The sequence below is a fragment of the Phalacrocorax aristotelis genome, chromosome 1, assembly GCF_949628215.1.
Source record: "Phalacrocorax aristotelis chromosome 1, bGulAri2.1, whole genome shotgun sequence".
Classification (NCBI taxonomy): domain Eukaryota; kingdom Metazoa; phylum Chordata; class Aves; order Suliformes; family Phalacrocoracidae; genus Phalacrocorax; species Phalacrocorax aristotelis.
Window position 1 is genome coordinate 64,248,686 of NC_134276.1, and position 13,215 is coordinate 64,261,900.

Below are 13,215 nucleotides of genomic sequence, written 5' to 3' on the forward strand. Positions count from 1 at the left end.
GTACCTCACCTCTAACGAGAGCGCCCGTCAGTACGATTCCTAGCTCCTTTAGAAGAAGCCCAAAGCTGTAATGAATTACTTCTAATTTCAGCATTACAGAGCGTGTTTGTATTTTGTTTGCCCTAAACAGATGAGTTTGTCACTTGTCCAGGGGATACTTAAAATACCCAATGCGGTACTAGCTACAAACGCAGGATTTAGTCTCTTTGTGACTTTTATTTCTCAGCCAAGCGATACCCAGCCGTCACAGCTTGCTATTGGGCGTGAAGGGAAACGTGATTTCCTGGGGAATGGGAAGAGGAATCGGCAGTGGTCATTTTTTTTCTTGTCTTTCCCTGCCACCTTGTGGCTGCACAGATCAGGGCTTCCCCGCTTAACGCCGCGCGCTGCTCTTGACGAGCGACGCCTTCACATGCCATTAACCATGTTCCTCTGACACACCGTAAACCCCCCTTGCCTCTTCCGCGTACTGTAAGGCCATTGATGCCTAACTCTGTACGGCACACTGGGATCCCTCACCTACTAGTCTGTGGGTGATAGCAAAACAAACAGACTAAACGACACTTACCTGCAATTAATGTTTTTTTCTTCTCACAAAACTGTAACTCAAAATATTTTATAAAACAGCTGGAAAAATCATTCAAGGGTGTCTTAGCATGGCCAAAGGCCTCCAGGATACAGTTTACCTGCAAGACAGGGGTAAAGAAGTAACGAGAGAGGAAATAAACAGGAAGAGATTTCAATAAACATCAGTGAGGTTGGTCTGTGATTAATAACTGGGGTAAAAAAAAAAGACCATTTTTCAGCTTGGAATTTAACAAATTCCTTGAAAGTTTTTTTTTCTAAATAGAAATTAAAGTAAGATATCTCAAAAGAAAAAAAAAACAATTTGCTTTCAGAATAGTGGAAGTGGTGAATGGAAGGGGAAGACAAGGGCTCACACTTGCGTCCTTGGAGGTAGTCTGGGTACGGGTGACTGGAGTCATATGCCCAGAGCTGGCAGGCTTAGCAAAAAGATTAGAATCTCTGAAGGCAGCTGTGCTTGTGAAATCACAGTCAGTCGATACTAACAACCAGTCAAAGGAATTGACAAGCTTTATATGATGCCAGAAATGGCACAAATTATTGGTTTCAAACAGAATAACTTCAGCATTATACTACTGAAAAAGTGAGGAAAAAAAATAATATTCTGACTTTTGTATGGCATCTCTCATGAATGCATTTCCATGTTACATCTTCGTGGTCACAGCAATTACTTTTAAAAGATTAAAAATTTAAGGAATGATAAAAAGTATTAAATGTGCCATCTTTATTCCATGTTTTCTCTGTATTTACCTTTTTTGTGCATAATTAGTTCCGTACACTAAATGGATTCCCTTCAGCACTTTCCTCCTTTGCATCCTAGGAGGAAGAAGCCCTCCTTTGCAACCCTAGGAGGAAGAAGTCAGACAGGGGAGCCAGGAGACCCGCATGGATGACCAAACAGCCTCTAGAGGAACTCAAATGGCATAAGGAGGTTCACAGTGTGTGGAGAAAGGGACTGGCCACTTGGGAGGAATACAGGAATGTTGTCAGGGTGTGCAGAGATGCGACGAGGAAGGCCAAGGCCCACTTGGAATTAAATCTGGCAATGCATGTCAAAGATAAGAAGAAGGGCTTCTTTAAATACATCAGCAGTAAAAGGAAGACTGTGGGGATACAGTGGGCCCACTGCTGAACAAGGAAGGGGCCCTGGTGACACAGGATGCAGAGAAGGCGGAGTTACTGAATGCCTTCTTTGCCTCAGTCTTTACTGCTAAGGCTGGCCCTCAGGCATCTCAGCCCCCAGAGAAGAGAGGACAAATTGGGACAAAGGAAGACTTACCACCAGTTGAGAAGGATTGGGTCAGAGATCACCTATGCAAACTGGATCCTTGCCAACCCATGGGCCCCAATGGGATGTACCCGCGAGTGCTGAGGGAGCTGGTGGATGTTCCTGCTGAGCCGCTCTCTATCATCTTCGAAAGGTCGTGGAGGACAGGAGAGGTGCCTGAGGACTGGAGGAAAGCAAATGTTCGATCTTCAAAAAGGGCAAAAAGGAGACTCTGGGAAACTATAGGCCTGTCAGCCTCACCTCCATCCCTGGAAAGGTGATGGAGCAGTTCATTCTGCAAGTCATCTCCAGGCATGTAGAGGACAAGAATGTTATCTGAAACAGTCAACATGGATTCACCAAGGGAAGATCATGTGTGACCAACCTGATAGCCTTCTATGATGGCGTGACTGGCTGGGTCGACGAAGGGAGAGCAGTGGGTGTCGTCTATCTTGACTTCAGTAAGGCATTTGACACTGTCTCCCATAGCCTCCTCACAGGCAAGCTAAGGAAGTGTGGGTTGGATGAGTGGACAGTGAGGTGGATACAAACTGGCTCAACAACAGAACTCAGAGGGTCATGACCAATGGAGCAGAGTCTGGATGGAGGCCTGTCACTAGTGGTGTTCCCCAGGGGTCTGTGCTGGGTCCAGTCCTGTTTAATATATTCATCAGTGACCTGGATGATGGGATAGAGTGTAACCTCAGCAAGTTCCCTGATGACACCAAGCTGGGAGGAGTGGCTGATACACCAGAAGGCTGTGCTGCCATCCAGCGAGACCTGGACAGGCTGGAGAGATGGGCCGAGGGGAACCTCATGAAATTCAACAGAAGAAAGTGCAAGATCCTGCACCTGGGGAGGAACAACCCCAGGCACCAGTACAGGCTGGGGGCTGAACTACTGGAAAGCGGCTCTGCTGAGGACCTGGGAGTGCTGGTAGACAACAATTCGACCATGAGCCAACAATGTGCCCTTGCAGCCAAGAAGACCAACACTATCCTGGGCTGCATTAAAAGGAGTGTGGCCAGCAGGTCGAGAGAGGTTATCGTCCCCCTCTACTCTGCCCTAGTGAGGCCATATTTGGAGTACTGTGTCCAGTTTTGGGTCCCCCAGTTTAAGAAGGACAGGGAACTGCTTGAGCGAGACCAGCGGAGAGCTATGATGATGATCAGAGGAGAGAAGCATCTCTCTTATGAAGCTGAGAAGCTTGGGTGTGTTCAGCCTGGAGAAGAGAAGACTGAGGGGGGATCTTATCAGTGTCTAAAGGGTGGGTGTCAGGATGACGGGACCAGACTCTTTTCTGTGGTTCCCAATGACAGGCCAAGGGGCAATGGGCACAAGTTGGAACACAGGAAGTTCCACCTCAATATGAGAAAAAACTTCTTTCCTGTGAGGGTACCAGAGCAGTGGCACAGGCTGCCCAGGGAGGCTGTGGAGTCTCCTTCCCTGGAGACATTCAAAACCCACCTGGACGCGTTCCTGTGCCCCCTGCTCAAGCAGGGGGTTGGACGAGATGCTTTTCAGAGATCTCTTCCAACCCCTACCATTCTGTGATTCTGTGATCCTAAGAAACTGATTGCAACGTGGCCTCAATCACTCAATCACAAAAACTATTGTTCTGATGTAACCATGGTTTGCTGAAGCTGGATGACCTCGATGGGGAGACATAGGAGGAAAGAGGGCTGTGGAGTGGCACAGAAAATATGTGGCTCCAATCACAGAGACAAAAGCTCTGAAAATCAGACCCTTCAGAATTATTAATTAAACCAGCTGTTTGTGCAGTAGGTGGCAGCAGAAAACTAGTCAGCCTGGTTTTGGTTCCACTCCAGTAGCATTGTTTAGGATGTGTTTGCTCATTAGGCTAATTCAGCACTTGGCTTCACCTTGCAGCCTTATTAACTTTAATGGTGCTCTGCATAACTGCAGCAGGAATGAATTCAGGCTACTGTGTTCATTAAAGCACCTTAAAAGGCAACTAAACCAGAATCTCTGCTTGATTGCCCACAGGGGGGATCTGCTACTTCTACCTTCACTGTCTGAAGTCAGGTGTCCCACCTAAGCTAAGGAAAGGAGCTTCCTACAACCAAATGGCCACTCATTTTTCTTAATATGTGATGATTCTCTTCTGCCCGCATTGTCTAAGAGTCATTGGCACATATGGCTACATCTACACTACTAACTAAAGAGGACCAGGAGCAGGACTCTCTGTCCTCTATGGTAAGTGGCATGGTAAGGTCCACATTCCGACATCTACCTCTTCGTTTGCAGAGTAGGGTGGGCACACTGTGGCGAATGGTCCCAGGCACAGGTGGTCCTCTGAACCGTGGCCAGAAGACCTGCTGGGGATTTAACTGTGTCAGGGAGCCGGGTAACAACTGCGTGTTGGGGACTGTTGTTCAGTTTACTACATAGATGTAGAGTAGCTTAAAGTGGTCTACAAAGGTAACTGATTTTTAGAGGGAGAAAATTAGGCCTGGTCAGCCCCCTCCCACACTGACACCACCTTATTTCATTTGCACTGGATCATGGTGGCTGTCCCTGGGAATTTTTGTGTGGTTAGGAGACAAGTGGCAGCAGAGACAAGACTACTTCCCACACCTCCTCATTGCCACTGCTATTTGTATCCAAAACACACGGTTTTCAGTTGCCTATTCACAAAGTTACTTATTTACTTAGTTTTTCTACTCATTACTTAGCCTGAACTTTAGGAAAGAAAAGACTTGGAGGATTTGACATGAATTTTGCAGTTCTACTTGAATAACATCTGTGGGCTGATCAGTTCAAAACTGTTAGTAAACCTGAGTAGGTAGTAAATAAAAAAATACACAGTAGAAACAGATATCGCTTGCAGGGCTCCTGGGTTCCAAATAAAGTAAAAGTGCTCTGTTCTGATATAATGGCATTATTGCAACAATGGACTTCAAAATTTAAATCACTAAAATGAAAAAATAACACAGGTATCCTTAACATTGTCACGTGAAATCTAGATTAAACGTGTCAGTTTAGGAACATCATCAATGAGTCAGATAAAACTGTGAAAAACACTGTAACATGGCAGTTGTCTGGGGAACAATATGAGAAAACAGGAAACACGTAGGGAGGAATGTACCTGCCATTTCAGATCATTTAAGTGACAGGGTTTTATTGCCTGCACTTCCTTTTCAATTCTGACCAAAGGTACCACATTCAGAAGTGCAGGAATAACTAACAAAGCAAACAAAAACCCCTGATTCTGCAGTACTTGAATTATAATCAGAAATGCTGGAAAACCTTTGACAGAATTTGCTCATATAAAATTTCCACCAGTTTTAAAGGAAGACTTAGGTCAGCATAGGTGTGTATGCGGTTTTGTATGAACTTCTGAAACCGGTCTCTTACTGCACCACCCTAAGCTGTGAGCATTACTGCTCCCGATTCCCACTCTGATACTAAGATACAGCCAGGGAGGAGAGAGTGCGCTTGAAAACTTTCGAGAGACCAGAATAATTTCTTTCTTCTCAGTTTGCAGAGTACGTAAGCGAGATGCTGGGCCTTGCTCCATGACTGAGTTTCTAGGTTTGAAATAAATATGTGCAGGCAAGACTGCTAAATATGAAATAGTGTGGTTTGTGTCATCAGCAGTGATACCTGTAGCTGAACAACCCTGTTTGATACTTGGAAATTATATTTCTAAAGCAAACTAAACTGGCAAGTGAATTTCTAAACAATATTTTATTACAAATAGGATGTTCAAGTCTATAACTGTGCTGCAATAGCCCATTGCACTTATAACACATTGAATTATAATGTAAAAATTAAAGAATATTAGCTTGAACAGAATGCCTGTGGTGGTGCTAAATTGAGGAAATCAAGAACTTTCAAGGCATTCCACTTTAAAAGACAAGGACTTATCTTCATTCCAGATCATTTGGCTTAAAAATGTGATTTATATCACAACAAAACTATTGGATATTGACATTCCTGGCTGCTAATATACACAAAATTATAAAATTTCATTTGATATATTCATTATTGTATTTTAATTCACCAAATTAGCCATCAGCATCCCATAAGCCATTGGCTTGACTGATGAAGGATCCTTAGTTTTTAACAAGCCTATAAACTATACTTAGGCTTCCTAGACATCTCCTCACTTGCCTTGTCAGTGCATAACGCATTTTTGTATCCTGAACAGCAGGAGCAAAATGCAGTCAGAAGGAAGCGAATTACGGAAAGCCCACCTACTGGCTATTTAAGAGCATAACATAATGTTATTTTATTCTGTAACTTCCATACAAATTTTACATAAAGTCAGCTTTTGGTGTTAAGCACACAGGAGGGATGGTGGCTTGTTATAAACTAAAAGTAAAGTTCAAAAGAGAAAAGTAATTGAAAATAAATGATAATAAACTCTTCCATAATTTGGCCAAATGCTTTGCTGTTGTAAAACACTTAATTTCAGTGAGTAAACACTTGATGAAGTGTGAAGTGACTGAAGACAAAAAAAAGTGGAAAGACTGATCTGGGTCATCCTGAGAGCTTTAAATTGATTTTTTTGTTTGTTTATTAACCAATTCAGTAGCAAAGACTTAATATGGTGTTTAGCGGAACAGATAGTAGCAGACAAAGACCACAGTCACAAAGAAAACTGAAACAGGCAACATGAAAGTGAAATAGTAGTAAGTTGTTTATTACATTTGAAGATGAAAACCAGCTTCACAGAGTTTAAATGGGTCTTCCTGAATTTTCTGCAAAATAAAGTGCTTTAACATTGCTGGAAGTGCAATTTGAAAGCTTCTTTAAAACATGATGATGTCTCTGTTTCTACCATGGAAGCACAAAGTTAAGGCACAGAAGGGTTGCCACTGGGTTTGCAGAGGGTTCCCTTCCATGAACAGCATGTAATGATGTTACACTAAAGACCCTGTCTCAAATCTGTGTTAAATCTGCGTTCTGTAGGTGTAAGGTTTTTAACGCAATGCAGAGGTCAAGGCAGAAAATTAGAAACTTGTTTCATTTATAATTTAGGATTAATTAAGTACTTTTACAAGAAATAACTACCTGCAATTTGTAAAGAATGTAGGAGTGACAGAAGTGTAAGTGGAGCTTTGGGTAGCTAACCTAACACATTACAGGGCACCGTCTGCTCCTTTGCCATTGCAGAAGGTGCTTCAGCGTTCCACCGCCTGTTCTATCTCCTGTACATTCATACGGCATGCCCAGCCTCTGCAAAGCGAACGCTCTACTTGCAGTTGTACAGTCCTGGAATATTCTGCCGCTGATATTTATGTGTAGTATTTTATGTAATGGGCGATTCGTTTTACAAGACTGAAAGAGGATTATTTTTTTCACGTTGTCTGCTTTGCTGCCTGGGGAGAGGCATGAGGCTGCATGAAGCAAAGGGGGCCAGCAAAGCAGGGATTTGATGTGTCAGAGAGGCCCAAACAATGAGAGACAGAAATCAAACTCATGTACCGCGAAGCAAGTTTGGCAATGCCAGATCCCCACTTTCACTGGATCATGTCACAGGAGCAGAGGAATTCTACCACTAAACGGAGCAGTAAATTCCTTAGCGCCCTATACCTTCTAATTTAAGTTGCAAAACAATGGATTTCCTTAGATTAAAGGATAAACTTCAAAAAGATATTTTCAACACTTCATTTTCCCTGCAAAGGACTGGTCTGGACCTAAGTTAACTCCAGGATTCATACTGGGACAGCAGTATTCTTCCAGATCTGTAAGGAAATACCTTGGAGGTGGGTATTTGCTGTTTGTGAGTCAGTGCTGTTGGTTTTTTGGGCAACTCTCCAAAGCAGCCCCAAGAGGAAATTTCAAGATTCGCTAAATCTGTTTCTCACGTGAACAACACCTTACAAAAGAATCTTGCTGCTAGGGAAGAACATTTCACATTTGATAGATCATTTTGTTGAACTCTATTTTGAATTTTTTCTTATATTTTAACCAGTTGTTGGAAACTTCTCTTTGACTTGCTCTTGGTCTTAAAGCTTGCCTTCGACTAAGCAGTCTTAAGGTGACCTGATACACACCAAGCGGTGCATGCCACAGAGAGATGGGACAATTCCATACCTACAGTGTCTTTAAGCACAGAAAACAGAAAAAGTAAATATTAGGTGATGATGGTACAAAGGGGAGAATTTGTCTTCATCTGGCACAGCCTGTGCTGTTTCTGCAAACAGCAGGTAGCTCAGCTCTCTGAGAACAGCCACGCTCCTGACAGGAGTGCTGACTTTTTACTGGCTTGACTTTTGTGCACAGTAGATCTGCAGCTACAGACCCTTTCCCTGTGATCGCAGGAGCACGCACTGCCAAATCGCTGCTGTTTATTCCCAAAGAAAAGGGTGGAGTCTCTGCTTCCATATATCTAATTGCTACCATCACCACTATCAGTGATGTGGAGACAGGAGACTCCAACCATATCTGGCTAAGGAAACAATATAGAAATGAGCTGGCCCTGAAGGGCTTCTACTCTAAATACATCACTAGAGACAAGCAGCTAACGAAAGAAAACCAGTGAAAACAAATCAACAGAAACCAGATGGAAGTTATATGAGGGAGAGAGAACAGGGCAAGAGCTATGAGCAGCATCCTATACAACAAGCACAACTGCTCATGGGTGAATGTCTGATTTTTAAAGATTCTGATCTCAGTGATGTGAATTATCAATGCTTTGAGAAAGCTTGTTGTAAGGGACTTTGGTACAGAACTGTAAAATTCCTGGATCCCCGGCAGGCTTAAGCATGAACTAAATAGTGCTGTAAGACTCTGCCCTGCCAGAAACTATGAGCCTCTCCTGAACACACGAATGGGCTGAGAATTGAAGTAGCCCTTTAAGGTCAGAAAGCAGAGTCTGGTAGTTCAGCAAGGGTTTCAAGTCCATAGCTTTGGACTTAGGCAGCTGAGTTCCAACTCAGACAACTTCAGGTGCCTTCATCTCTTTTCATTATCCTCTCTTGGGAAAATGTGGGAGGCAAAAATGACGAGGCTAAGGAAAACAGTATCATTAAGGGTTACGCTGCATGCAGAGTTCATTAGCAACAGTATGTGTCCAATAAAAGGGTAATTCATGAATCATTATTAATGGCCACTAAACTCATGGGAAGTACCTTTTTGTAATTACTCTTTGGCAGAAAAAAAAAGAGCTGAAAAACATTGCTAATGGAAAACAAACTTTATCTCCACAAAATAAACAAGCAACAAAGCTTGATGAAGATGACAGGATTAACATGAATAAGGGTACATTTTCTGATATTCTTCCCAGTCCTTTTGAAAAGATTGTGGGTAGCTCGATGTACGGAAAATAAACGACCTCCAAAAAGAAATTACCAATTTTTAAAATAACACACTCAACCTTTTCAGGAAAAATTCAGGTGAGAGTTACACAGACTGCCATCACTTGGTTCTTCTCTGGCAGTTAAGAGTTAAGCTAGACATATTTTCAGAATTGCACATGACAAGTAAAACACTGGTACGGTACTAATTCTCACTGCTCCGTACCATGCCACAACGTGCCCATCAAAAGAGTAGCCTCTTCTCATGGTAAAATCTTTACAATAATATTCAAGCATAATTATGTTTATAAATTATACTAAAAAATTACTTACACTATACACTATTATTATAAGTAAAAGTAAAGTAGACTAAAAATAAATATAGATTTAAGAGTTTTATTCTATAATCACATCATGTTTCTCTTGCTAAGGATGACAACAGAAGGCAAAAGCGTACTCTCGGTGTGCAACTCCAAGAGTGCTCCTATGCCAAAATGGGTTCCCTTGCAGATATCAAGGGAACTTCACCTTGAGGTTAGTGCATACCCACAGGGATAATCTACTTTCACTGGGTTTACTACTCATAAAAACCAGCAAAACTAGCACCTTTCTGATTTGGTGCGGCTATTTTCCCGTGTAGCACACCGACACTCCTCACTGTAAGGGCTCTGACACGGACAGCGTCTCAAGCCGACCATCCCAATGTTACAACAGCAGCAAACATGGCACAAGGATTCTAGGAACTGTTTAGCCTCAGCCAAAACCACTACCAAAACCAGTGAGCCCTGCCAGGCCTGCTCTGGCAACTCATCTTGCTTGGCTTTGGAATGGCTTCAGGTTAAAATAGCTCCTCAACATCACCACCACCCTCCCTGGTGTAATTCTGACCTGAGAGTGTTTCTCCAGCCCAGCTGACCATGCCACCACCTGAATGGTTGCGGTGACACCAAGGATGGTGTAGAAATGAGGAAATGAGCAGCCAAAGGTCGGAGGGCAGAAGCATTCCTAGACAGCTTGTTCCAGGGTAACGTTCTCATGGATTTATGAGTCCTTTTCACTTGTCATCCAATGCTTCCTTCCTCCTGAGCGCCCATACAAAATGGCCTTTCTAGCTACAGAGAGCTTCTCTGAGCTCCTCCATCTTCATTCAGCCTGTGATTCCACATTAGAGGGAAGTGTATTTTTTTGCTTTTAAAATGTGTGACTAGGAGCACTCATTGCACTATACAGGCATGCACAGAATTGCATCCACCACTCAGCTTTATAACTGGAGAGATGCTAAAATTACAGACCACAGGCCAAACATGTACTGAGTTGCCTCCTCAGGAATGAAGAGTACGCTTGATAAGAGAGCTTGGAGGAAACAAAGTAAAACACAAATCTTGGAGTATTTCGGAACTGCAGAATCACAGTTATTTGGTTCTGGTAGGAAATAAAACTGAGATCTTGAAAACTTCTCCACGAACCCCTCTTCAAGTGAAAAATCAAAGGAAAACTGGCTGGATGCTACACCACATGCCCTCAGGGCCAGAAAGATAGCCCTGCTCCATGCTGTGTATTAGCATCGATGTAACCAATGAATCCTCCCTCATAGTGGTGGAAGAACCTTCTCTTGCTGATAGCTAATGTTGTTTTACAGCTGAAATAGCAAGAAAGCAGAAATCCAGTTCAACCACAGACACAAGTTCATGCACACACACACAATCACGTGACAGCGAAGGGGTAAGCAAGTAACCTGAGTTACATCAAGGATATTTTTCATATTATTATTATTGTCAGAAAACCAATGGACATTTCCTGTATCACCTTTACTTTCCAGACATTCATTATTTAGATTCCTCCAATAGACAAGTATAATGAGAATACCCCATTTCTGATACCGCTTTATGAACTTCTAAGAGACCTCAATTCCCTCCTGTTTTCTCATTTAGTGCTAGCAGAAGAAAGCTTTTACAAAGAACAGATTCTAGGTGTTTCTGTAAGTTGCAGCTGTACTTATCTCCTATTCCAAATTACCAGGTGCTTTCCTTTCAGCTTCCATTTTCACAAGTGACCTTTAGATCTAATTAATTATCTACATAAAGGATACTTTAGGACAGCATATCTACGGGCTGCCTTGATGTGATATGCGAATGCCTTGCCAAGTGCTGATGCCATCAACAGAGCACCCTCTTGTCACATTCTCCGTCAGGTCACTGGTTTATAACAAGCTGTGGTGGGCTGGACTGGGCTGGGATCAAGACAGTGGGGCTTAACACATGCCTTGACATTCTGATATAAAATCATCAGTGTTCCCTGATATCAAAGCCATTTATTATTAAGTACAATGCTCTTTGTGCACTACTACACAATACTTAACGTGGCAGTTAGCATTTTTCTTGAAGTGTAAATAAATATTATTTTCTGTTTCTTCTCTGTCTACATTTACAGACAACTTCACAGATATATTAATCAATTAACTGTGTCCCAAGTTCCTACTTTGAAGAAAATGCTGAAAATAGTGCATTAGGATATTTCTTAGGTTTAGCAAAGTTATTACACCTAAAAAAGAGTTAATATTTACAAGAGGATAATATGAATACACAGTAATGATTTACTAATATTTCTTGTACCTCTGCTTAAATGTCACTGCTCACTGGATAAATAACTATGCCGTTCTGATTATGTTATAAAAAGGTTACCATTTGCTTCAACAAATCAACAATCAGTTCCACACATAATTAATTTATACATTTATAATTTAGAAACTTATAAGCTATGTTTTTTCATAAACTACACATTTAAAAGAAACATTTAATTACATTATTCAGATGTATTTGAAGACAACATACTGAACATACTCACAGGAGTCTCTATCCACATAAAAAAAATGCAATAAAAATGGATATACATGATTGTATTTATGTGCTCATTTTAAGTATTTTAACTCTAAAACAGCATTATCAGCTGCTTTTGAGTATCATATCCTCTCCATTTCACAGTATTCATTTTCCTTATAATTAGGGGTAGTTCAAGAACAATTATACGATTTATCAAATAGATCAGCCTTTATTCCTGGTCAAATCAAAATCACCTTTATCCCCCACCCCCTCCCCCCCAAAGTTCCGCAAACCCTTGCCAATATTTCAGCCAACAGCAATTGTCAAAGCGACAAGATTGAGCAACGAATTTCTCTGAGCAACTACACCAAATCCACCAGATTGCTTTCAGCTAGGATGAAGGAAGGGAAGGGATTAACAGATTTGGGGATCAAAAGTTCCAAGTGAACTCAATGTTTCACCATTATAAAACCAGCATATTCAGATGAAACTCTCTTTCACTGGAGATTTCTAATACATTTATTCACAGTCCTGAAGTTATTTATCACTGCAACAACACTGTGAATAAAGGAACTGGTTGAAGTCCATTTTGAAGTGCCAAATAAGAAGCCACGCAATACAGGTGCCCCAACTCAGAGGTTCATCATTTAGCTGAGGACTTCCCATTTTTATTGCCATTAGTTACTGTTTCTAATCCTGACCCATGTAATATTTGCAAACATTCTTTACCATTAACTCTTTGATCCTAATTAGATACAGCTAGATGGAGTGGCAACTCCCCAAGAGAATGTATGAACTTGAGATGTAATTAAACCTTTTTCAGTTCTATTTCACTCTAATGTATGATACAGAGATCAGTACACAGAACGAAATCAGCTGGAGGAAAACATAAAATGGAAATCTCAACTGTTGAGTCCTGGGGGAAACAGCTGAAAGGCAGGAGTTACAAGTTAGTTAATAGAAAGATAAATTTTCACCTGAGGATAAAGCACTGGGGACGCTGCTCCTGGAATAGCACGTGGTAAGCTCTTTCAGCACAGGAAAATATATGTGGGGGAAGTGAGGAACACAGTTTTCCAGAGTTACTTAAATAAAGCTGGGTGACCTGAAAAATTGTAGAAAATTAACACGATCAACACATTTCAAACTAATTATGCTTCACCCCTTAAGCCTGGGTCTTTTGTAAAGCTCTCTAAGCATTATGAACAGAATCTCTGTATGCGTACATGTGGTACCATTAAAGCATCTATGAAGATTTTAATTAAAGAAAACAGAG

General features: G+C 41.7%; 1 protein-coding gene across 1 annotated transcript in view; it reads right to left on the reverse strand.

Moving 5' to 3' along the window:
* Positions 1–7,391: 7,391 nt before the first annotated feature.
* Positions 7,392–13,215, reverse strand: part of LOC142052270 (unconventional myosin-XVI-like) — a 102,485-nt gene continuing 96,661 nt past the window's right edge. Inside the window, 2 exon segments of the mRNA XM_075082068.1 lie at positions 7,392–7,927; positions 12,917–13,044. Of these exon segments, the coding sequence (XP_074938169.1) occupies positions 7,858–7,927; positions 12,917–13,044 (198 nt within the window). The 3' untranslated portion in view covers positions 7,392–7,857.